General features: G+C 48.2%; 5 protein-coding genes across 7 annotated transcripts; all 5 read right to left on the minus strand.

Annotated features, from left to right (window-relative positions):
- Window positions 1–44: 44 nt before the first annotated feature.
- LOC120648385 (lycopene beta cyclase, chloroplastic-like) lies at window positions 45–1,901 on the minus strand. Its single transcript, XM_039925151.1, has one exon. The coding sequence runs from the start codon at window positions 1,807–1,809 to the stop codon at window positions 331–333; it is 1,479 nt and encodes a 492-aa protein (XP_039781085.1). The 5' UTR covers window positions 1,810–1,901; the 3' UTR covers window positions 45–330.
- Window positions 1,902–3,106: 1,205 nt separating this feature from the next.
- Window positions 3,107–3,914, minus strand: LOC120652130. Its single transcript, XM_039929853.1, has 2 exons — window positions 3,815–3,914; window positions 3,107–3,638 (listed from the first exon to the last, which is right to left on the minus strand). Exons 1-2 carry the CDS (start codon window positions 3,912–3,914, stop codon window positions 3,358–3,360), a joined length of 381 nt encoding a protein of 126 aa, XP_039785787.1. The 3' UTR covers window positions 3,107–3,357.
- Window positions 3,915–6,072: 2,158 nt separating this feature from the next.
- Window positions 6,073–11,048, minus strand: LOC120648396 (alpha/beta hydrolase domain-containing protein 17C-like). 3 transcript variants are annotated; one of them, XM_039925161.1, is made up of 6 exons: window positions 10,472–11,048; window positions 8,377–8,413; window positions 8,064–8,300; window positions 7,942–7,989; window positions 6,483–6,977; window positions 6,073–6,398 (listed from the first exon to the last, which is right to left on the minus strand). In XM_039925161.1, exons 1-6 carry the CDS (start codon window positions 10,855–10,857, stop codon window positions 6,234–6,236), a joined length of 1,368 nt encoding a protein of 455 aa, XP_039781095.1. In that variant the 5' UTR covers window positions 10,858–11,048; the 3' UTR covers window positions 6,073–6,233. The 3 variants fall into 3 exon arrangements, with proteins under 3 accessions (XP_039781095.1, XP_039781104.1, XP_039781113.1); XM_039925170.1 differs by having other exon boundaries at window positions 6,535–6,977; window positions 10,472–11,042; XM_039925179.1 differs by lacking the exon at window positions 10,472–11,048 and adding an exon at window positions 10,036–10,465.
- A 1,989-nt stretch (window positions 11,049–13,037) lies between these two features.
- LOC120648411 (biogenesis of lysosome-related organelles complex 1 subunit 2) lies at window positions 13,038–15,579 on the minus strand. Its single transcript, XM_039925191.1, has 2 exons — window positions 15,359–15,579; window positions 13,038–13,828 (listed from the first exon to the last, which is right to left on the minus strand). The coding sequence occupies exons 1-2, from the start codon at window positions 15,470–15,472 to the stop codon at window positions 13,556–13,558; spliced, it is 387 nt and encodes a 128-aa protein (XP_039781125.1). The 5' UTR covers window positions 15,473–15,579; the 3' UTR covers window positions 13,038–13,555.
- A 1,955-nt stretch (window positions 15,580–17,534) lies between these two features.
- On the minus strand, window positions 17,535–21,377 carry LOC120648420 (disease resistance protein RPM1-like). The gene is made up of 2 exons (XM_039925201.1): window positions 21,105–21,377; window positions 17,535–20,554 (listed from the first exon to the last, which is right to left on the minus strand). Exon 2 carries the CDS (start codon window positions 20,464–20,466, stop codon window positions 17,719–17,721), a length of 2,748 nt encoding a protein of 915 aa, XP_039781135.1. The 5' UTR covers window positions 20,467–20,554; window positions 21,105–21,377; the 3' UTR covers window positions 17,535–17,718.
- Window positions 21,378–24,865: the final 3,488 nt, after the last annotated feature.

The following is a 24,865-nucleotide window of genomic DNA, read 5'->3' on the forward strand; positions in this document are numbered from 1 at the left end:
ATATCACAACTGCCAGTTTCATATTTTGTGGGAAATCGACCTTGTATTTGAAGACCATGATATCTGATACGTGGATTGTCATAACATCCATGGGAAAATTGCAACTATACAACTCTCAATTGTGACTGCAAATTGTAATCACCAATACTAAAATAACGTTGCAGCAGCAATTCCTATATCTGACAGAAGCTCCTAGGCTGGTGTTTCGTGAATCTTTCTTCGCAAATCTTAAATACACGGAGCATCAGCAATGCCAAAATCAGAGATCCAATGGGCCAAAATCAGAGATCCAATGGAGATCTTCAGTGAGAAATGCAGGCGTACATACCCTCACCCATCTCTGTCCTGTATCAAGTTGCCAATCATCTTGCCCAGAGGCCCGGTGCCCTTGGCCATGATCTCCAGCCTCGACGTGTTGGAGGCGTTCCCGAACAGCGCGAGCCCGAACATCAAGAGCTCCGGCAGAAACAGCCTGGACGACAGGAAGCCGTGCCAGTAGTGCGGCTCGAGGTTGAAGAAGGCGTCGAAGAAGCGGCGCGTTCCGTCGAGGTCCAGCTTGAGCAGGACGTCCATGCCGAAGCAGAAGAACTCCCTCTGCCGCCGCCTGTTGGCCGGCCACAGCTGCTTCCACACCTCCGCGGAGAGCGCGTCCCCGGCGAGGCCGACCCTGCCGTCGCCGGTGTCGAGGAACCGCACGATGGCGTCCGCCACGATGGGCGCGGTCGCCAGCGTGCGCGCCACCATGTACCCCGTGGACGGGTGCACCATCCCGGCCGTGCCGCCGATGCCGACCACCCTCTGCGGCAGCACGGGCAGCGGCCCGCCCATGGGGATGACGCAGCGCTCGTCCTCCTCGACGCTCCGGACGCGTATCCCCAGGTGCCTGAGCCGCGCCGCCATGCGCTCCTGGATGTCGTCCATGGCGAGGCCCGGGCGCGCGACGAGCGACGTCTCCTCGAGGAAGATCCTCGTGGGCGAGAAGGGCATGGCGTAGAGGAACGTGGGGATGCGGCGGTTGCGCTCCCTGATCTCCGAGCCCTCGGCGAGGTGCGAGTCGCGCCAGTCCATGAAGAGCATCTTGTCGATGTCGAATGGGTGGCCGTCCACCTCGGCGAGGATGCCGTAGGCGACCTGGTAGCCGGGGTTGTAGGGCTTGTCGTACTGCACGAGGCAGCGCGAGAAGCCCGTGGCGTCGAGCACGATGGTGGCCGGGATGGAGACGCCGTCGTCGCAGATGAGGATGGAGGAGGCGTCGTAGTGGACGGCCTTGGCGACCTTGGCCTGGTGGAAGGCGACGCCGTTGGCGACGCAGCGGCCCATCATGGCGGACTTGAGCTCGCGGCGCGCGACGCGGGCGTAGGGGCGGTCGAGCGACTTGACGCGGCCGTCGTCGATGAAGACGGAGGCCGACGGCCAGACGGTGTCGAGGCAGTGGGAGAGGCCCATGGCCTCGAACTCGTCCACCCACACGCCGTAGTTGTTGGGCCACACCAGCGCCGGGGACGGGTCGACGGCGCACACCGACAGGCCGGCCTCCGCCACGCGCTGCGCCACGGCGAGGCCCGCGGGCCCGCCGCCCACCACGGCGAGGTCCACGGGGCGGGCGCGGGACGGGTCGTAGCGGGGCAGGTCGAGGGACAGCAGCTCCGGCCGAGTGGGCGGGGCCAGCGACCGCAGCGCCGCGGCCGACGCCGGCCCGGCCGACGTCCCCGCCGCGGCGCGGCAGAGGAGGGGCGCGCGCGCTGCGGGCGGCGGCGGCGGCTTGCAGGGGTGGTGGTGGGTGCGGAGGAGGAGGGCGGCGGCGGCCATGGGGCGGCGGGAGGTGGGGAATTCGGTCGCGGTGGAGCCGTGCAATCCTGAGCCTGAGGTGGTGGTGATAAGCTGCCGGCTGATTTGAGTGGGGGCACCACTGTCGAATGTGGCATTCTTCACCTCAAGCACCTCAAATGTTAGCATTTTTGCAAAGGATGGCAATCCTTAGCATTTCTCTAGGGTTTTAATTTTCTATTTTTGGACAAATCTCAATCCAAGATGCATTGCTTTATAGCCTATCAAAATCAATCATTCTAGGTTGTTTTGATCAATTCAAGTGATATTTCAAAATTGTAGGACGGTCATAGAATGTCTCATTCCAATCAAGAACTACTTTTTCAACGTTATGGTACTTTTTAACTATGTATTTGTGGAAATTGATCAGAACCAATTTAAAACCACCTATCTGAAGGGAGTACGATAAAATTGCTCCCTCTTTTCGCGCTTCTTTCTAGCAATTATTATATAAAACTAGTTTTTAAAGATATTGTGATCACTTGATTGGTGCGCAAATTACACTACATCATCTGTTCCTAGCACATGTAGTGCATGTAAAATTGTACCTAGCTAGAAAGTACATCCACCGGCAGCCTCTTTGTGTCGTGTAAAGTTTATCATTTTTCATAATTACAAATAGTAAAAAGACATTTGTGATAGAATTGCAATCTGATTTGCGCATTCATCTAATTCTAATCGTTTTTTTTCCCTCCTACGAAGAAACAGCACGTGTGCAAAGTTTTCAAATTGTAGCTTACAAAGGAGAAAAGACATCCTTCGTCCTGTTTTGCAATGTACAATTGTGTCCAAATCCGCACCTAACAGGCCTCGAGCATGATACAAGGAAAGGAGAAGGGCAGGTTTGTGAAAACGTTGCTGCTGATTCCACCCGGTCGATCCTGCGCCGGCCTCTCGAGGTAAGAGACAACAGGTGTTGGGAAGACATGGGTTCCGCAGCCACCAGCACAGCATCGAAGAGTACCCCCACTACTTGTCACTTTTCAAACCGTCCAAAATGGTAGCAATACCATAGTCCCCCATCCATAATGCTTATCCAGGCCTTTGACAGCGAGATCTGCCTGGGCTTATGTGAGCTAAAACTGGCCAGCATCCCATGTCAAGAACAAGAAAGGTTGTCAGTAGCATGGACGAGTTCATGTTCGTCAGAACCCACAAGTCAGTACTCAGCACACACATACAAAAGATGGAAGCCGAAGAGAACATTGGTCAGGTCGGCATTAGCAATGCCCCCTTTTCAGGAGAGAGCTCACCCTGACTGCATGTTCAGACAAAATGGCCCCAACGTACTAGTACAGCTGCTTGATTACTGCTAGTATATATGGTTACTAATAAGGATCTAATTTCTAAACCTAAAAAAAAGGAAAAGAAGAGTTGTACAGGTAGTATATATATGTCACTACAGAAGATCCAAACCTAAAAGCTACAGACAGAAAAAGAAAAGAGCTGAAGAAGATCCTAGTTGGTAGAAAAAATATTCAGAGACGGGCTTAGTACTGAAAGCAGCAGGCACATAGCGAGCTGCCTGTTCTAGTTGTGCGTGGGCGGGTGCCTGTGGACGGAGTGGTAGTCGGCGGTGAAGGGTATCCGGCCACCGAAATGAACCTGCGACTGCGAGGAGATCGCGGGGATCCTCCTGGTCCTGATGAAGCGGCGGTGGCTCCTCACCACCACCTCATCCTTCGGCCTCCTCCCGATCACATCTTCCCCGCCGTTCGCCGCCGCCGCTTCCGGCGCATTTCCTAAGGCGTTCACGGCTCCGGCACGGCCTCGCTGCCCTTCGTCGTCGCGGCTCGCCGCCATTACCATCTCTGAAACCAAAAAAAAAAAAAAGTTGCATCAGCAGTGATCAGACACGACGCCACAATGGCAGCAGGTAGCATCAAAGAAGCACTCGATCGATCTTCATTCAGACCACGCGCAAAACACAGAGCTGTCTGAACTGACGAAGAAGCACCCTGAGATGGGTATGGCGCCCGGCGATTACCTCTGCGAGCGGTGGCGGCGACGGCGACGGGGCTGACCGCGGCCAGCAGGACGCCGAGCAGGAGCATCATCATCAGGCCGGCGCAGCCCAAACGCCGCATAACTAACCGTCCTCTGAATACGACTGATGATGTCAGGCTAGCTGAACAAGTCCGAGTTCTGAGCTCCGAATGGAAGCGAGAGGGAGGTCGATCAGGAGCGGAGAAGGCATGCGGAGGCGGCTTTAAAGGCGGGGCTGAGCAGGGGCGCGCAGACGCCATTGGTCAAAGCTTCGGGTTTCTCCACGCATCATGGTGTGCGCCCCTGTACTTTTAAACCCTTGGCGCATGGGGCTCTGAGACTCTGATACCAGCTCGACCAGTTGGTCATTGGCCTGATGGTAAAGTCTGTCGAATCCCTTGGCACTTGTCATCTGGCAAGCTAGCCTGCGCCTTCCGATGGCGGTTCAGAGTTGTAAAAGAGCCCCGAGGAGGAGCTGCCGCTGCCATTGCTTGGGGGTTGATTGAAGATCGTGACGCCGACGAGAGCGATTCGGTTCGATGCTCCCCAGAAACGATGGTCCGTGCGCAGCGTCGTGGATGACCCGTGTGGATTGATCTGCGGCCACCGGCGACGAGCGCCGCCGCCGCCGCCGGCCGGATTCTGAAAGGGCCCCGGCCGTGGGTTCGATTGCGCGAGGCGAGGCCGGGCCGGTGTCCTCTGCGTGCTCGCGCCGCGCCACGCGTTGGTGTGGGGGGAGGGACACACGAGCGTGGCAACTCGCGCCAATCATGGCGGCATGATTCCGGAGGCGACGGGCGGCGACGCCGGGGACGGGGTGGTGCTCGTGCCTGTTCCTGGTTACGAGGAGAGGTTGTCCGGGCGACCTGGCCTGGAAGCAGCACAGGTGGGGGGCGACCGGCGAGGAGGGGCCCCGTCCGGTCGACCGATGCAAGGCATCGGGTGCACCGTGTACGGTACGGCCAACCGCCAAGATTTTATTTTTATTTTTATATATTCTTGGATTCCCATCAGACAGTCAACTCGGTCTTTTTGGGAGGGATCCCGGTTCCGAGACGTGCAAGTGCCCAGGGGTCTTCCTCTTCCCGGCCGTGGCACAGGCGGCGCCGCAGCAGCACGTGCACGTTCGCCTCGTGCTGCCACTCGCTTGTACCCCGTACTACGTGCGATAGCAGTAGCATGATGTGATTGCGTACACAATGAATCAAAGATCGTCCTCTGACCGTCCCGGGCAACAAAAGTTGCTTCTTTGATCGATTAATTGGCGACAGGGGAGCATGATTTTTGTTTGTCCCTGATTACAACGGGCAGATGGTCCGGGACGGACGGCCTTCGAGTGGCCGCAGGAGGGAACAGGGAACAGATGGTACGTGCTAGGAGTTCCACCTCCACGAGTACATGCTGCTGCTGCTGCACTTGGGTGCGTTAATGCCTAGTCGTACTTGCTTAACTACTTTCAAGTACAGGTAGTTAGTTATCCGTCTGTTTTAAATTATAGATCGGTTTGCTTAACTACTATACATTTAGACATAATATATATCTAGATGCCCATTAAAAAATATAATCTAAAAATACTAAAAAAAGCTTATAATTAGGAGAAAATACCAAGAAAAAGCTTATAATTTGGAGTAATTTGGAGGTTTGAAGGACTTCGCGTGTCCAGTCCGACGGTCCACGAGACCACAAGTCCCCCGCCACAGCACCGGCACGTGCCCGCCGCGCCACAGCGGCGCGGCCACCGGCGGGCAGGGCACCGCGCCTCCCACGTCCTAGAAGGACTACACGAACAGGCCGGCAGCCCGCGCGCGGCGGCTGGCGCTCCCGCACTCGCACGCCGCGCCGGCCGCCAACCCCGAGCGAGAACCGGGAGGCGCTGGAGGGACCGCCGCAACACGAACGTGCCCGCGTGCGACGCCGCGCCGGCACGGGGGGTGCGCGTGCGTGCGTGTTCGCCCTAGGTTCAACCAACGCGCTCGGGGGGCACGAGGGCGTGCGCGGCGATCCAAAAGTCCGTCCGGTTTCCTCCCTCCCGGGCCCCCACGTCCTCGCCGTCGGTCACCGCGCCCACACCTGGCGGTGGCCGCCGGGCAGAAACTGTCCGTCGACAGAGCCCACGGCCTGCAAAAGCTCAAGCGTCACCGGGATCGTCCGCGTGTCATCGCTCACCATCGGAGTCGCTGCTACAGGAACCAACCAACCAGCGAGTGGAAAACATTTGGGGTTTTTGGGACCTGACAACCAGGGTGGGTCGTCAACAAATTATTGGCAGCGGGCGCCTCACTTATCAACAGATTATTATTTCACCTTGGAGAAAAGAACAATCCAACGGAAACAATACAAGCCTCATTGTATGCAAAAAAAAAAAACACGCGCACGCACACCTCCTGCTACAGCCCAAACCAATCACCCAATTGAATAAGTTACACGGCGGGAAAATACATACAGACGCTCCCAACACTAACCTTTTTTTTTTCTGTCGCTATCCGTCCCCCTCCTCCTCCTCCCCCCATCAGCTCCCAGAAGTTGCTGTCACCTTGAAACAGTCGATATTGCACAGCCTCACCGACTTCATCATGCCACCAAATCTGTTACACGCGCACACATATCCCATTTCATGACAACCACCACGAAAATTGAAACAAAACTGATAGCGCAACAGAAATTCGTACTGCTGTGCTATTCAAAGGGCACGATTTTGTAGGTTGGCAAGGTGATCTGTACCGGTCAACGCTTCTCCTCGGCCGATCGGGCTGGTCGACGCTGGCCCGGGGCTTCTCGGTGTGGTCGACGCTCTTCCTGCCCTTGTCCCGCCGATCCGTGCTGCCCCTTGCCTTCTCCCGCCGATCCGTGCTCTGTCTGTGATCTACGCTCGGCCTCGCCTTGTCCCGGCAGTCTGTGCTTTTCCTCGAATCCTCCGTTGTGCATTCGGGCTCCGTCGGGGCACGGTCCGACGGGCCCGAGGCCTCCATAGACTCGTCGATTGGAGGCGGGGGCGGCGATTTCTCTATGGCCCCCACAAACTTCTTCAGGTGCTTGATGTACTCCGGGTACAGTTCAAGATTACAGTGGTTTCCGCCTTTGATCCATAGCGGCTCGTACTTCACCTTAGCAAGTTCCCACAGTGCCCTCCCGTGGGAACAGTCAACAACCTCATCGGCTGTACCCTGAGACAAGATATTGTATTAAAACCACCGAGCATGTGCATAGTTTTCCTACATCTTGACTGGAATGAACAGGTTGTACATCATAAGGAAATTCTAGCGAAACTACTTCAATAGATGACTACTGAAACAACACACCATTAATAGTCATAATAAAGCCCTAGGTTTCCATGTTTACAGCCATAATACAATGAACAGGCTGCGCACAGGAAATTTTAGCCTGATACAACGATCTTTTTAGCTCACCAAACCTAGAAACTTTTTATCTGCGTTATTAAGTCTTTGAGCCAAGAAGTAGCATTGATGGTCCTGTATTTCATTGCATGAGGACAGCTGTAAGCAGGCATACATTTATGGGTTGCAATTCATTAACAAATATAACCATGAGGGGTCAAAGTGTAACAATTCTATTCCTCTTGTAAAGGCTCGGTTGGATCTTTGCTTTGTGGAGGGACAGTTATGGGGTTATATAGTAGAGGATAATGTATTATCCTATAAATTTTGGTGTCAAAAAATACATATTAATGAAGTGTTTTCAGAAGCTAGTAATGTAACTGATGCAAAAAAAATTAAATTGGTCTTAAAAAAATATCACCTAACACCTAGACAAGAAATTTAGGTTCCAAGATAAACAAATGGTGCCTGTTTGGATAGAATTCTTACTAGAAGCCCCTGGACCTATCTTACCATTCAAATACTGCATAGTCCACAGCTTGCCAATAAATTAACCACCAGGTAACCTATCCTATCATTCAAATACTGCATAGTCCACAGCTTGCCAATAAATTAACCACCAGATATTTCTAATGATGGCACTTGATTGTCATTCTCTTTTCTGACAAGCCTAATTGCCATAATCATGTGCATGCGTTAAAAAAATCAAGAAAGAGTAAAAACATTTATGTCCTCGAAAGTGCAGTCCAACTCTATATGACAAGGAATTGCTGTAAGACTGAAGAATACTCACATGTATCACTAGCACAGGACACCAGACTAATGGAATTTTATCGATATTCTGCAAATACAAATTAAATTTAGATTAATTAATTAAGTGATAAATAAAATTCAAAATAAGTCTAAATTAATTACCTTGTATATGTCAAACCAGTATGTATGTTTTACAGGATACATCACTCTTAAGCCAGACAAAATTGGGCTATGCAGGACAACTGCTCTCAAACGAGTTAATCGGGATGCTAAATCCAAAGTAGGACCACTGCCCACCGATTGGCCATAAAGAATGATATTATCCTCAGAAGCTCCATAGGTTTCTATGAGGCATCTGTATACAGCTTCTATATCAGCATAAGTGTTTTGCTCACTAGGCTGCAGTATTAGGAAGAACATAAAGGATTAGCATCATGCACATCAAGATTAAGGCTAGAACAATAAAGGTGTGTACCTTCCCAGAGGATTGCCCATAACCAGAATAGTCATAGCTGCGAATGAACAGTAGGTGAGGTATTAATATTTCATCCAAATAAGCTGAAAAGGTGCCGAAAAGAAGTTCATCCCGTGGTTTCCAAAACATAAGGTGCCAATAACAAAGAATAACACTTAACTACATAAAATTGGCAACATAGAATAACTTCAAATTCTGCATAACCTAGTGCTATCCAACCATTAATTGTTATGACACTTAAGAAGCTATGCATGAACACATTTGCCTGTAAGAAATCTCGATCCTTTAATGTTGTCATTAATTGATATAAAATAATTCTACTTAGCTCTAGGATGATAAAATAAAACTCAATAAAGGTTTCATTTTTGTTTAAGATGCTTCTTTCAGAATCATAGCTAATCTTCAAAAAAATCTTCATTTCATGAAAAATTAAACCTCACAGCAGATAGTGTTTCATTTCATGAAAAATTAAACCTCACAGCAGATAGTGTCTAAATAAGTTTATGCAAAGACATTTCAGTTTGCTGAACTGCGCTTAACGAAGGTCCTTATTAGTGTCCCAGGTTAGCTACAAAGCCCTATTGATGTCAGCAACAGTCCTGATGTTGAACTTATATTACTCAGCCAACACAAGCATCTAGTTTAAGTAACCACACAACATGATGTTCTGTTGCAAAAATTATGGGTATAGAGAGGACACAAGTAGGTTCAAAAGACAGGGCAGTAACAAAAAGACAAAACAAAATGTTGATTATATTAATAAACCAGATAATAAAGCAACAAAAAGCTTGAATTAAAGAAAAGGAGGACCAGGCAACAGACAATTCCTCCTAACCACATGGTTTTATATTAGCTACAGCTGCTAGATTCACTGAATCAATCAATGGTTCACATCGGCAATCAATCACCAGACAACCAATCATCAGGCACATTAGACCAAGAATGCTTTACTTGTTTGTTTTCCTCCCCTAAAACATGGACCTAAAGTAGAGTTGAATGGAAATTTAAAAACAAAGGTTCCTCAACCTGAGCTATTTCACCAAAACAGAAGAATAAAACAAATGGGCTAAAGGCCAGAATCTTTAACAAAGTATGCTCAACGTAAAGCATGGAATGGCCAAGCAAAAGGACGCGCCATTTCTACTTAAAGAACAAAAATACTATGATTTGTGTCTCCTACTTTCCACTTATGGAGAGTTACCAGCTATCAATAAGTAATTTAACTGTTTGAACATGGCCAAATATTTGCAAAATTATTCCTCAAATGATACTTTTGACTAGCAATTCACCATTGGAACTTTGCGAGCGCTACCAGACAGAAAACTGCAAGCATGTATGCATTAATTTCATACTACTACAAACACGTCATATCAGCATTGTAAAAAAAAAAAAGTACTTTGTTTGCACCGCACTCCACTGGCAAACCATTCTAAGTAAACCAACAAAACACAGGTACAATAATAACATCTAACAAATCAACAAAATTATGCGGAAAGCAAATCCCAAAAGTAAGCAAACAAACAAAACCAGGCTCCCAGACACTACGCAGAGTCCAGTGAATCGCGAAATAACCTATGAGGCCACCACAATTAGATACTAAAATTCAGGATCACTGTGCTAGCTAAGATTGAATAAATTCCATAGGTTTCAAGCACTCGCCTCAAGCAGATATGCCAGTGACCAACTCTTCCCCCGAAATCAGATGAGGCCCATGCAGAAAAATAGGAACTTCCACTAGAACTACAGCAAGCAAATCCAACAGGATAGAGCACTATCCCAGCATTAGAACAGTTCATACTCAGCTGATGAATGCTTCGAGGCAATTGTAAGCTTGCATCAGTCAGTTAAGCTAGGAGGCAGCAACCCTACTGATCCGCCGAGTCCCAACATTATGCATACGAGCCTCATTCCTAACTTGAGACGAGATTGTAGCTCCGATCCAGAGACGCGCGATCAGGAAGATCCAGGGCTACAATGGAATCCACCGTCCCAGCAGCACATAATCGCATGGGCGGAAGCATCGCGTCCCAATCTGGCCAAATCAAGCCCAATCGGAATCAGGGGAGAGCGCCGGAGCGGCGGGCGAGTGGCGTACCCCATGAGGTTGACGTTAAGGTGCGAGCTGAGCTCGACGAAGAGCTCGTACATCTGGCCGAGGTCGGCGGCGTTGCCGTGGGAGTAGAGCAGCGTGAGCTTGGCGCCCGGCTGGCGCACGTGCATCGCGACCACCTCCGTGCCCCGCTTCGTCCGCAGCCGCCGCGCCTCCACGTTGCCCCTCCGCGGCACGCCGGTGAGCTCCACCACCCTGCTGCCGCCCCCGCCTCCCTTCTCCCTCACCTCCTCCCCCTCCGCTGCCGCCGCCCCCGCCGCCGGCGCCGCGGCGGCGGCAGGGGGCGGCGGCGGTAGCTCCACCCCGTACGACGGCGGGTTCGGCGGGAAGAAGGCGAAGCGGGCCGCGACCGTCGAGGTGACGGCCCCCATCTAGGGTTAGGGTTTGTGGCTGGGCCGGAGGGGAGGAGGGCGCCGGGGGAGAGGGCGAGGGAGGGCGGAGGCGGAGCGCGTGGATGTTTTTCGGTTTCGCTTGGCGTCGTTGAATCGAAGGGAAAGAGAGAGGAGAGAGACGGCGCTCTCCGCTAGAGAGAGAGAGGCAGTGTTCTCTCGCAGTCGCAATTGTGTGTGATCTGGGCTCCAGTGTTTTTTTTTTTTGGCAGGGCAGGAGAGGCCCGGCAGTTTGAAGAGGACGGGTCTCCAATCCAAGTTTAGAAAAAAGAATGAATGAAAATGACGTGCAAATTAGATTTGTAAGATTTGGAGTGAAGCATAGACTAAAGATCTTAGAGATGGTATATACAAGTACAGTAGTGTTCGGCTGGTCTCATTTCGATTGATTCAATAGTGTTTTATAAAAGATAATAAGTCTAAATGAGCTGAAGTAAGCCAAAAGCAGACAAGACGAACAGAGAAAATCTACATGATAATTGTAACTGCATGAAAATTGTAACGGCTATTCGTTTAGACGAAAGGTGATCTTAATTAACTTTTAGTATGTCTTTAGTAGTAGTGGATCCTAACTTCTCTTTTCGACCCCTAGTATTTAACGATGGTTTTTTGATGCCCGTTAGAGGACTTGTGTATTTGTGGAATTGTGGTGGATAACTCAGCGAATGGTAAGTGCACTTTGCATAAAAAGCGTCAATCTTTATGGTACGTGGGGTACGTGGGTGTAAGGCATTCTGAGATTAATCCATATGAAAAATATGAAACCATTAGATTTAAGATGATTTTTTTAATACTGAGTACAAAAAGGGAACATGTGCTATGGAACCAGTGGCGGAGGCAGGATTGGGCCCAGGAGGGGCTCTCCTCTTCTTCCTTCTCCATCATCTCCTACCCTCATTCTTCTTCCTCAAATTTGTAGGAGGAGCTCCATTGGATTTCTAGCGGTAGGATGGGTTTGAGCCCCTCCAAACCCACCGATGAATCCACCCTTGTATGGAACATACATGATCTTAATATTTGAGAAAATTATTTTTAGTACAATGACGTTGGTTTAAACATGTGAGATGTGAAATATTAACCTCTACTTAAATCCAACATGCATTACTTCTTAAGATCAACTTGCACACTGATACATTGCTTCTTCTACGAGCAATACACCCTTATGCGCCATCTGCCATACCAATGCTGCCTTTGTCTTTGGCATTACCGAAAGCATACCCGAATAAACAGCATCAGAAACCAAAGATGCCAACCAAAACAATGCAATGATGATGCTAGGCTAGCAAAGCTCAGTAACCCTAGCACAAAAAAACTGAGTCGCTATAACAACTAGACAAGTCCTAAACTAGTAGTACTAGTACCACCATTAACGTACTACAATCATGCTACATCAAGGGGGGCAAATCATGCTCACATTTTACAAAAGCCATTTATGTGACGATATGCATCAGAAGAAAAGCCGACACCATCACGCAATATCCCAAAAGTTCAGGGGCCAATGCTCAGCCGCAGCGAGCAACCCAGCCTTGAGCTCGATAAGCTGCGAGCCTAAAAATAACCCACCTTAGGCCATGCCCCATGACACGCCATTATTCTGGACTGGGCAGGCGCTCCCCCATCGACCACAGCTGCCTCCACTCTCTGACAACCGGGCCACACCTGAGCCCGGTCCCACCGCCCAGTGTCAGGGGCCCCTGGACCCGGGATCCAGCGTGTCATGTGCCGACGGCGCTGTCACGTTAGATTAGTAGGCTGTCACCTCGCTAATAATTTAAACTTGTCGAGCGGGCAAGTGTCGCTTTTGGGAGAAGGGTCTCGCCCGCTGTGTGTCTGAAGGAACCTGCTTGTTTTGAATAAGCTCCTGCATCTGCTAGTGACATTTGGGGCAGGGAACACGAGGTCAAACCGACGGGTTCCCCGGTGCGAATGGAGGTCAAACCTGCCTGTGCTGGAGGGCACCGAGACGTCTCGGTAAGGGCCTTGATCCCATCAAGGCGAGAGAGGACCGAATTTCACTCGAATTCATAGAGTTTCGAAGATATTCAAACGATAGGATCGAGTTCGTCAGCGACGAGTCGTTTCAAAAAAAAAAAGATTCAGCGGCAATGATATCGTATGGTATCTCAAACTAACGCTGATGAAGAGTATGAGTCGAGGACATGGACAAAACTTGCAATTGGCAATCGGTCCAAGTTCCAGCACAATCTGCGATGATAAAAGAAGAATGAGATGCCAAGCTGCATGTGAAATCATCCAGCCCAAGAATTTCAGAGCCACGGGATTCAATTCCAGGGCCTCCACATGTCATTGACCAGTCCCGTGCAGCCGATTCCACGGATTGAAAAATCTGGAGGAATCTTGGTAGCATGCATGTACACTGCAAACTGCAGCTAGCCCGGTCCTTCAGAAATCAACAGGGACAGGTTTCTTGTGGAAACAGTAGGCAATAATGATCAGGGCCCGTAAATCTGGTCGATGTAGATCCCATGCATCAAGCTCCTGACAAAAATCCAACTGCTGGCTACTAGCAACAAATGCCCGACAGTTACTGCAGCACAAGTGCACAACTTGGGATCTGACAGCATCATTGCGATGCTGGAAAATCAGCATCTCCAGAATATAACATACATTTCTTGGATAAGCTCAAGTGTTGGCAAAAGAACCAGTTCTGGATTAGGAATCATTGGGTAGAAGAAGAAATGTGGTAGGCAGATTTTACTTTCTTTTCCAAGAGGGCAACATGCTTGTCGAGCATGGACACCACCGCCTCGAACTCAGTCACCTGTTGATCAATCGCGTCAATCTGCGATACGTACTCGTCAAAGCCCCGGCTTTTCTTGTTCAGCTGCTCCACAAAGACTCGCAGACCAGCAGCAACATCACCATAGTTGCTGTATTCCTGTGCTACACGGTCATTCATCTTCTCAAGCAGAGCCAGCTGATTGTTAGTCCCCTGAAATCAATGAGAAACATGCTGGAAATCAATTATTATTGATGTATGAACAAATCGAAACGGAAAGATGCTTGTAACCGCAAATGCCAGCATACAACATAACCAACACATGTTAATTAATAACCATATAATCCTAGCAAGGAACATTACTGAGGGTTCAACTTCCATACAATATATGAAAACAATCTGCCTTTCATTTCAAAGGTCAGATTAAGGGGGGAATTGTTCTCGTAATTTTAATGAATGTATTCATTCTTTTCAAGTTATTTTACCCTATTCTGTCTGAGTATATTGCAAGCCACCAAGCACATGTAATTTGTTACTCAATTCGTGGTATTAACATTTTCTGATAAAACTGAGACTCAATCTGTCACAAGCACAACAAAATTGAAAACAATATCATTGCTTGGTAGCAGCAGTAACATTAACATATTTACATATATAGAGCAGTAGTCTTGCAAATAACAGAACATTCCATGACAACAAGTTAATGATCTCGATCCTAATAACACTGTGCATCCGCTTTTGTTGTTCTGGACTACAGATCCAGTATGTCAAAGAAGATAAAATCAATGTTTCGTGAACAGAAACAATCTAGTTTATGTGCTTAGGCACTCAACAGCTTACACACTGAACAGCCATTCCTTGCCAAGTCAAGGGAAATGATAAGCCTCCTACTGTGGAAAGTAATAAAGTTGTAACTATTGAGCTAGGTCAAGGTAGGGATTTGTTGCAACTTGAGCCTACAAAAATCGAGTTCAGACCACATATCCTAGGTTCCCAAATCTCAAATTCAAACTCGTACTCACAGCCCAGCTGGTATCAATTTTTCTGGTCTGTGCCCAGAAAAATGTAGGATAAGAAAAATGAGCAACACTAGAAACTACTCAGTAATCCTGGGTCACAACTCACAACTAGCTGCTACAGCTAACAGTCCAAAGAAATTCATTCATTGGGAATTCATTTAGACACACCAGCACTGCAAATAGCAATAGCCTCTTCAATCAACTAAATTGTAGATACTCCCCCTTTGCAACAGGTTGGAAGCGTAGAGCCACCAGCCTACCACCCGGCAGCCACCATTTGAACCCAAGGGCTACCATAAATGGGAGCACAGTAAATGGAAACATCAGAAATGTCCAGTTCAGCAAACATCTAGATAGACAATACGCATAAAAATATAACTACGAATTTGAAGTCACTGGCTGCCATCAAGGTGGGGGAGTAAGATTCTACACTAGGGTTACCACAGACAATACGCGTAAAAATATAACTACCAATTTGAAGTCACTGGCTGCCATCAAGGCGGGGGAGTAAGATTCTACACTAGGGTTGCCACGTGATTTACTACGCCGCCGTACCAATCAGCACCAGCAGTCCAGCAATTAGCAATTTGGCGACGCGCACTACTTCTCATAAAATTGATAACCGGAAAAGAACACATTAGCTCGTCTAAATCCAGCGAAGTGATGACGCCACTGAAGCTGCACGACACCTAGGGGCTAGATTCGAGTCGAGGGGAAGGGTAACCTGGAGCTCGCCGCGGACCATGACGGAGACGTTGGCGAAGAGCTCGGCCAGTGACTCCGCGAGCTCGTCCCGCTGCCCCGCCGCCTCCACCACCGCCGGGTTCGAACTCGCCATCGCCGGTGGTAGCTTTCCTGCGCGCCGCTCCGTGCACCCTCTTTGCTTGGATGGGGAAGGGGAACCACGAACCAGGCGCAGCTTTTCGGTCTGGTGCTCTGGCAAAGAACGGCCCATACTATTTGTGGGCCCACGGTATTGGCAAAGAACGGCCCATAGTATTGGTGGGCCTAATTTTTGTGGCCGGCGTGGCTCTCGTCGTACTACTGTATAGTTGTTAGCGGCGCGGCTGCCGAGAGAGCGCGGAAAACCTATGCATCTTCCGGAAGTTTTTTCCCAACATAACTTCTAGTGTTTGTGTTTGAGATTCGTACAACTATTACCAACCATTGGATCTACACACTCAAACCTAAACCTTCCTTCTCCATCCATCACCATGCCCGCCGCCGGCGCCCCTACTGGGCCACGCGCGCCGCGCCATGGCCGCCCCCCGGCCGCCGCCACCGCCGCCCACGGTACCCCTGGCCGCCTCCGGCCGCTGCCGCGCGCTGCTGCTGCGGCCGCGCCGTGGCTGCCGCCGGCCGCCGCCCCCGGTCGCGACCGCGCCATGGCCCCCGCGCGACGCCGCCCCCGGCCGCCTCCACGCCATGGGCGCCGCTCCGCGCCGCCGTTTGGTCGCCGGAGAAGAAGGGTTCAACATTTTAAATTTATCATTTGAACATTTGAGATCTAGAATTTCAACATTTCGAACATCAAATGTTGAACGTATTTAAAAAAAATGTTGAACGTATTTAAAAGAAATGTTGAACAGTTTACATGAGCTAATTGGGCCAAATGAGCTTTAAAGATGAATATCTTATCCACCTTCCACAAGATGCATAGGAGCCCCCGAGAGAGCGGGGCAGAGTTCCACTAGAGAGAGAGAGGGGCAGAGGGCATCCTCCGGCAAAGCTTGGCGGCGGGAACCGCCGGAGACGAGGAGGGCGGCGGCGGGGGGGGGGGGGGGGGGGGGGGTGGACTTGCTACGGCGGGGGCAGAGGGCGGCCACGGATCTGGCACCGCCGGAGGCGAGGATGGTTGGGCGGCGCGGGGGCGAGGAGGAAGGGGACTTCATGGGCCGTTTCTCCGTGGGCCGCGGTCTTCAGGTGATGTTTCCATTTAGGTGACGCCTAGCTGCGCCCGCAGCGGCAGGCGGCTCGTGTCAGTCTGCAATCGGCTCACTACAATTCCTGGTAACATTCTCTACTCTTTTGATACCGACTAGCAAATATGTCCGTCCGTTTGCCACGGTTTAAGATCCCATACGTTGCAATTATTGTTGTTCGATATAGATTTCGTTGTGTTTTCACTTCTCATTGTATTCGAGTCCGTTTAGGTTACAATATAATATCGTTGTTCGGTTCTTATTATATACGCATCGGCATCGCCTCCACCTGTTAGTGATACATGCCGGACGAAACTAAATTTTTTGGTGGAAACCTTATGTGCTTTAGAAATATATATAATATAATAGGTAAAGAATGAGTACTCATTCCATTTTTTACATGGCCTAATAGGATTTTTAAAAAGCCAGCTATTAAACTCGGATTAGCATTAGTAAAATTGTGTGCTTGTGTGGCATACAAAAATTGTATTAATAGATTTGTATTTCACATATCCTTTGATACAATGTTGATTTTGTAGCAATTAATGATGTAAGAGAAATTGATGGTCAAAACATATTCAAGACTTTTTCGAAACCTAGCACGCCCTATAAGAAAATAGAGGGAATATAATAATCTACAATGCTGAGGGGCTTGAAGTATGAAGCTAAGACAAAATTGTAGCATGAACTTGATTTTACATGCGAGTACTTATTCCCCTTCCCTGCTGCAGACACAGTTTTGATAATCATTTTAAATCCACTTCTGTTTTGAAGGGGAAAAGACAACCATAGAGAAAGGTTCACAATGGGAACAAATTTGAGTAGTGGATCCATACCCTGTGTATAACTAGATGCCACAGAACAGTCCTTTTGCGGAAAACTGAATTGGCATTCAGGCTGTGCTGGTTCATTCTCACAATAAATGAACAAAGATAATATACCGTGGAGATGATCAATATTAGCAATAAACTGTGAAGATGAGCAATACTAGCAATATTTTGAAAATTCAGTGTTAACATTGCAGGAATAAACAAAAACTTGCACACCAATATTGATGGTCTGGAGGAAATATAACATGCAAGAACAAATACAAATCAGTGTATGTTAATAATACCATGACTTGTGTCTTGTGATAACTAATGATTGATCCACTAATAATTTCTCATACACGTATCTCTTGGACATGGTGCAACTTCATCCTCCAGTTGTCTCTTTCCCATTCTACCTTGAATTCAGGGGGCTGCATCGAGACATTAAGCTTCTTGAGGGATGAAACAAGTTCCAAACCTTTAGGAACTTCCTTGAGAGATGTTAGAGACAACAGAATCAGCACTTCAAGCCTGACAAGGGCACCTTCCTCAATAAACAGTCTTTTTAGTTGATGTAGTTTCTCCAAATAAAGGGTTTTCAGCTGAGGAAACCATCCCGCGCATAGCATTATGTCATCAGACCAGCATCCCCTGCGGATGCTCAAGAATATAAGGTTAGGCATGCTCGATGAGATTGAGGGCAGTGGATCGGCATTATTTTTACAAAAAGTTAATGTCAGATACTTGATATTGATACCATACTCACGGAACACTGGTCTCCTGAAGGTCTCATTGTCCCAGCATCCTCTGATAGTGAGCTTCTCTAGCTGTGTCTGTATAGGATTGAATGCATCGAAATTCAGAGGTTCATCTTGATCGCTGGCACTGATGAGCAAGCTATCGAGGTGGTGCATGTTTGAGATGGATGCAAACAGTATCGTGCAATCAGCACGACGTACATTCTCAACACACAGAAGCCTCAGCTCAGGCAGGCGTTTCAACAGCTCCACTGATTTCTTGGTTGCTTCAACAGTAATGAGAGTTTGCAGCTGTACTAAATCAAAAATTCCATCCGGAAACTTCACACCTTGGAAGTAGCGTAAATGCTGCTGTTTTGGGTCAGCCAATTTCTCAGCAAATATGTGCCTTAACTTCTTGAGCCTGGCTACCTCTTTTGGGAGAGTTTCAATGCCAGTTGACTTCAGGTCCAGAGTTTCCAAATTGGAAAGCCTTTTAATTGATCTTGGAAGGGACTTAACACGTGTTCTCCTTAGGCAAAGGTAGCGCAAGTTGAACAATTCCCCAATATTATCCGGGATCTTGTCAAGGGGCGAGTCTCGCAGCTCCAGAACAGCAAGGTATTTATAGTTGGAAATCAGTAAGCATAACAGCTGGTAATTTGCAACTTTGCTGGTCGCGATGAATGTTCGAAGATGTGGAAGATCCATTCTTGATCTTGTCAGCTGATTCACCTGATTAGAGGTTGACACTAATAATCGACGAACATCGTCCTTGTTCTCAAGTGCCAGGTTTGATATGTCTGCCAGACCAAATCTTTCCTTCCTAGAAAAGGAAAGAGCTAATTCTCGCACAATGTCATGCATCCTGCAGGCTACCACTCTGCCAATCTCATCGTTCTCCACAAGTTGCAGCATGCTTCGGTGGATCAGCTCAGTGAAGTAGCCATCTGCAACCTCCTCCAATGTACTTTGCCCTCTGTGTGAAACAAAACCCTCTACTATCCATAGCTTGACAAGCTGTTCACGTCTGAAAAGATAATCTTGTGGGAACATGCTGCAATACAAAAAGCAGTTCTTGAGGTGTCTTGGAAGGTACGCGAAGCTAATGCTCAGTGCACCCCTTACTTTGCCAAGGCTAGGGTTGTCCTCCAACTCACACTTAAACTGATTATCCATTCTTCTCCATGTTATCTCGTCTGGTTCCTGTACAGCTAATACATTTCCTATTGCACTAATTGCTAGTGGCAACCCTCCACATTTGCTCACAATCTGCCCAGACAGTTCCTTGAGATGAGAGGGGCACTTCATGTTGCTATTCTGGAAAGTCCTTCTACAAAAGAGTTCAAATGCATCATCAGCACCGAGTGGGTTAAGCTTCATCCTGTACGTTTCTTGAGCCAATGAAGCAACATCATTATTCCTGGTTGTGATAATTATCCGACTTCCTTTGTGGTCATCCACCAGCGAGTCAGATAACTCGTTAAAAGCTCTTGTATCCCAAACATCATCAAGTACAATCAAGTACCTCTTATTTGACAACACTACTCTTAATGCATCAGTGAGCTTATCACAGTGCATAGTACCAAGGTCGGCAGGAATTTTGCCTTGGTACTCGTTCAGCTCCTGAATCAACTGCCTCAATGTAACACGAATGTTGAAATTATGAGATACTGCAATCCATGCATAAGAATCAAAACTTTTCAGTCCCATCTCCCAGTCATATACCTTCCTGACTAGGGTTGTTTTACCTAATCCACCAAAACCCCACACTGATACTACTACCCGATTCAATTCCTTGGGATCTAGCCATTTGTCTAGCAGTTCCATATCTTTCTTCATCCCTACAATGTCATCTACTTTAATGGCATGAAGGTTCTCATTATATTTGGGGGATTGAATTTGAGTATTGTAACTTGTGTTGTCAAGTAATTCATTGAACATTTCTCTGTAGTCTCTTTTTAGCTGTGAAAGGTGTTTCATCTCTTCCTCAATGTCTTTCATTCTTAAAGCAATGCTGTGAAAAGCATTTGCATAGTAGGTTTTGTGTATCACCCTCTTGAAATACCCTTCTTCCTGTAAGAGAGTAATGTTATAGCAGTACTCATCGATTATGTCCTCGACACAATAAGCAACCTTCCGCACCCTCACTATCCAGCCTTCAAGAACTTTGTTGCTGTAGATTTTGGTCCCAACTTGGCTCAAGAAATGATGAATCATGTCCAATTCCCTCTCAATGCGATTTGCAATCCTTGGTAGATCTTGCGACAGGTTGGTTTCTTTCTTTATGAAAGCCTGCAGTGATGCTATTCCAAAAGACGTAACAAGCTTGCTAAGAGCTAGGAGTACTGCTGCCTCTGCCATATCTTGTCTTCTTCACTAATAATGTGATCGTTTGGATATGCTAGTTTAACCAAGGAGACTTCACCTCCATATATGTTCTTCACTGATGCTGTTGGGAAAAAAATTGAGCTTAATACTTTAGTGACCGAGGATAGTAGATTGCCTTTATTAACTATGTTCAGATTCACATAGCACGATAGATAGCTGTATGCATTACCATGATACAAGATTTTAATACATGAGTTCTGAATCCTGACCAACAAATTTAGGAACAAGGCTATTCTTTCAACCCTCGGAACGGGGCAGGTTTGTTTGAACATATAACTAGATTTGACTAGGGATTGTACCTCTAAGGTCCTTCTTTCTAACTATGTTTGCTGCAAATTTTTATTTTGCAAAGCCAGCTATCAGTGATTGGATTACAGCTATCAAAACAAAGTACCTGCTGATCGCACTAAGTGCAGCCGGCAAGGATGCATGCTTTAGCTGCTTTTTTGATGAATAAAGATTATATATTCAACATTTATTTGCAAGAACAAAGGAAGATGCAGTGAAATCACGTTTTATGCGCATAGAGTGGATACTATGAATAAATAGACAAGCGAGAAACCAATTCAATCCCTATAGATACATCCTGAATGAGAAATTTTTCAGCTCACCTGATGTGATGGAAGATGACAAAGGGAAGAGCACCAACCACCAAGGTAAAGACGAGATGCCTTGTAAATATGCCGAGTTCACTACGGGAAACACGAAGCAATATGCAGAGGCATCAGGTCAACACATCCTTCCATCATTTATAGGACTAGAAGGTGCTACCTCCAGTTGCGTAAACTTGACGTTCCACTCAAGGAAAACACGCTGTTTTCCCCGTTTGAAACGTCATGTTTGCTTGACCGGAGCTAGTAGCTGTCATGGGTTTGGAGCGATTCAGCTGATACTTTTCATCGGTTGCCTAACCGGCTAACCGGGTAGAGAAACCCCCAAATCCTGGCCCATGTCCGAGAGGACCAAGCCTTACGGCGAGCACAGCGAGGGGTTTTTTTACGGACTCCACCATTTTTTCATTAAGAGAAAGCCTAACCGGCTAACCGGGTAGAGAAACCCCCCAAATCCTGGCCCATGCACAGCGAGGGGGTTTTTTACGGACTCCACCGTTTTTTCATTAAGAGAAAGCCTAACCGGCTAACCGGGTAGAGAAACCCCCCAAACCCTGGCCCATGTCCGAGAGGACCAAGCCTTACGGCGAGCACAGCGAGGGGGTTTTTTTCTCCCAGCAGCCTGAAATTCGCTTCTGATGAGATTCGAACTCAGGACCTGCTGGGAGCGCGACGCTACCGGGCCGGGCTAGCCATCTCAACCGCCCGACCTTTCGCACTTTTCATCGGTTGCTTTTAATTAATTATTTATGTATCTGTGGTGTGTCCGGACTCCGGAGTTAATATCAGTGGATTACCCGTATATGGAATTATCCAGTTGCAATAGACTGCTGGAGGAATAATTAGGGGCATGTGTGTACTCCTGTGGGCTGGGCTGCTGCAGGAATAACGAAAAATTTTCAGTTGACACACCTCTGAAGAAACATTTGTTTGGTTGCACATTGTATATCCTATAATATGTGTTCATAATCATGCATATGTGATCTGTCGACCTTATCTGAGGTACGAATAAGCATAAGGTTTATTTGTACCTCAAGTCCTCAACGTAGCTTGATAGGCCGTGCCATGCTTGAGCCGCAAGTGGCGTTTTTTCTATTTTTATATTTTTTAAAAATATTTTTTATAGAAATATATTTTTAGTTTCATAATTTACAGTTTTATAGGGGTCTGCCGGTGAAATCAAAAATATGTTTCTGTAAAAAAATATTTTTAAAAATAAAAAAATAAAAAAGGCCCGCAAGTGCGGCACGTCCGGTGGTCCGAGGCACGGCCCATTTAACTGTCAGCCTACTAACAGCCCCTCTTATCCCACCTTAGTTTTTTCTTTCAGCAATGCTAGTGCTTAGACGTATGTCTGGTTCATTGGTCCGACGCTCCGACATATGTTGCACGAGATGAGCACGGATGTTACCATTATTGTTTCTTTATATTGCACAGTGGATGTTGTGAGAAATAGGGTGTTATTATTACGGTGGGAACTGTTCATCCTCAAATCGGATATCAAAGTCATTTGTATAATATTTTGTAACGCCATAAGTGTTGATTTTAATGTTGCAACTGTTATTTATTAATATTGTGATAAACTTTTTGATGAAAAAAATTATGATTACAATTTCGGGTGCTAGGAGTGCCGATTTTCTTTCCCTCCCTTACCGCCTGTCTGCAGCCATCCCGCCTTCCCTCCCACACAGGTGCGCCGTGCGCGACGGCGCGGTTGCAATCTGGCGTGGTGGCGCCCACCCCTCTCGTGTCCCTGCTCCATCTCCTCAGCACACCGCCGCCCCTACCTTCCCTCCCGTGCTGGCCAGCGATGGCACGGCCCCCGTTCGGCGCGATGGGCCCGCCCCTCCTGAATCCTGACCTGGCGCCCCGACCTTCCCTCCCTGCACGAACATACGGCGCCGCTGCCACTTCCTGCCGTCGCCGCGCGCCAGCATCCAACATTCTGACGCCGCCCTCACCTCGCCTCCCGCCCGTGCGAGCGGCGTCACGGCACGACAGTGGTGAACTAACACCCCGCCTTCACGGCCCAAATAGGCCAACCAGGCCAACAGGACCGGCACAACACAACTAAGATTCGTTCATGCTGCGCCTGGGCTGGCTGTTCAGCCCATGGGCTAGCACATATAGCCCGTTTAGTAAACGTGTCTAAATGGACCCGTGCCTTAATGGGTCATATTGGTCCCGGCCTGTTTGGCCTTATATAATGGTTCCTTGATCATATATATATATATATATATATATATATATATATATATATATATATATATATATATATATATATATATAGTTCCTATATAATGTCAACGTCCTTGCGTGAAAGCTACTCGAATGCAAGATTGCTATATTTATTTTAGAGTAAAATGCAATTAATGGGCCCATATTTTAGAGTAAGATTGCTACGTGCCTTAATGGGCCCTAAAATGCACCACCGACCCCTAAATTTGACAAGTATTATTCGGGTTCTCAAACTCTCAAAACACATATCTGAATCTCCAAATTTGTTAATTAATTCACGTGAGGTACAAATCACTATTACTCTTGTTAACCTGGACCTGACATGTGGGTCCCACATGTCAGACACCATCTCTTCCTCTGCCATCCTCTCGCGCGGCGCGCCCGTCCAGGGTGGAGCGCGGCGGCGGAGCCCATCCAGGGTGAGGTGCGGCGGTGGCCTGCACGAGCGGCGGCCACGGGCGAGGCGCCACAGGCGGTGGCTTGGCGCGGCATTCTCGGCGGAGCCACAGAGGAGGCTAGCGACGAGCGAATTGCATGCCCAACGCCTCGCTGGAGCGAAGAGGCCGACACGGCCGGGGCGCGATGGACGAGGTGCCAGCATCACCCACGCCGCCGTCGGATGGGCAACAACGGAACCGATTCATGCCGTCGAGGGGTGCACCAGGGCCGCCGCCTAGCCGTCGTCACGGGCGCCGTGAACGTGGGGTGGCGACGCCCCCGCGTCCCTCCCACAGCCGGGTGGGAATCGGCGGCGATGGGGCCCAGCCGCCCTCCGCGTGCATGCGGCTTCGGCGCCTCCGCGAACCTCGTCTTCCGCATCTCGCGGTGGCCAGCCAAACATGATGCGGTGGCGGCGGCCGGCGGCACGAGCTCCCATTCCTTTCCAGTCCAACGGAAACGGAAAAGAATAGAAGGGGAAACGGAAAAGAATAGAGGCGGACGTCGTATGACTAGAGAGAAGGCAGTGGAAGGAGGTGGATCTGACAACTGACATATGGGCCCCATATGTCAGTTTCACGTCAACACCTAGTCAGCTGACACGCTGGTGGTTTAACAAGAGTAATGGTGATTTGGACTTCACGTGAACCAATTAACAAGTTTGGAGACCAGATGTGTATTTTGGAAGTTTGGGGGATCCGGATGACATCCGCTGAGAAATTCAGGAGCGCATTTTACTCTTTATTTTACTATGAGGCTAAAGACTTCAAATTGAGTTGGGTATCAGTATTAAATTGAGACTACTAATTTCTGTTTGCTACAACTTCTGAAGCTGAAAGATTGGCGCCTATTGGCTACTCGCTACGTTAGACTCTTCTTTATCTCTACGTGACGAGTCTCGCGGACAAATCTCAAGTTAAGTATTGGGCCACGTCCACAAGAATTCTTAGCAGTCGGTTTGTTGGGATCACGTAGTTTTCTGGATTTGTAGTTTTCTGGATTTATTTTAAGATTTGTATGCATATATTCATAAGGTGAGTATCTGAGTGTCTCCATCTGCATTATGTTTTTTTCAAAAAAAAAAG

The sequence above is a fragment of the Panicum virgatum genome, chromosome 1K (assembly GCF_016808335.1).
Source record: "Panicum virgatum strain AP13 chromosome 1K, P.virgatum_v5, whole genome shotgun sequence".
Lineage (NCBI taxonomy): Eukaryota > Viridiplantae > Streptophyta > Magnoliopsida > Poales > Poaceae > Panicum > Panicum virgatum.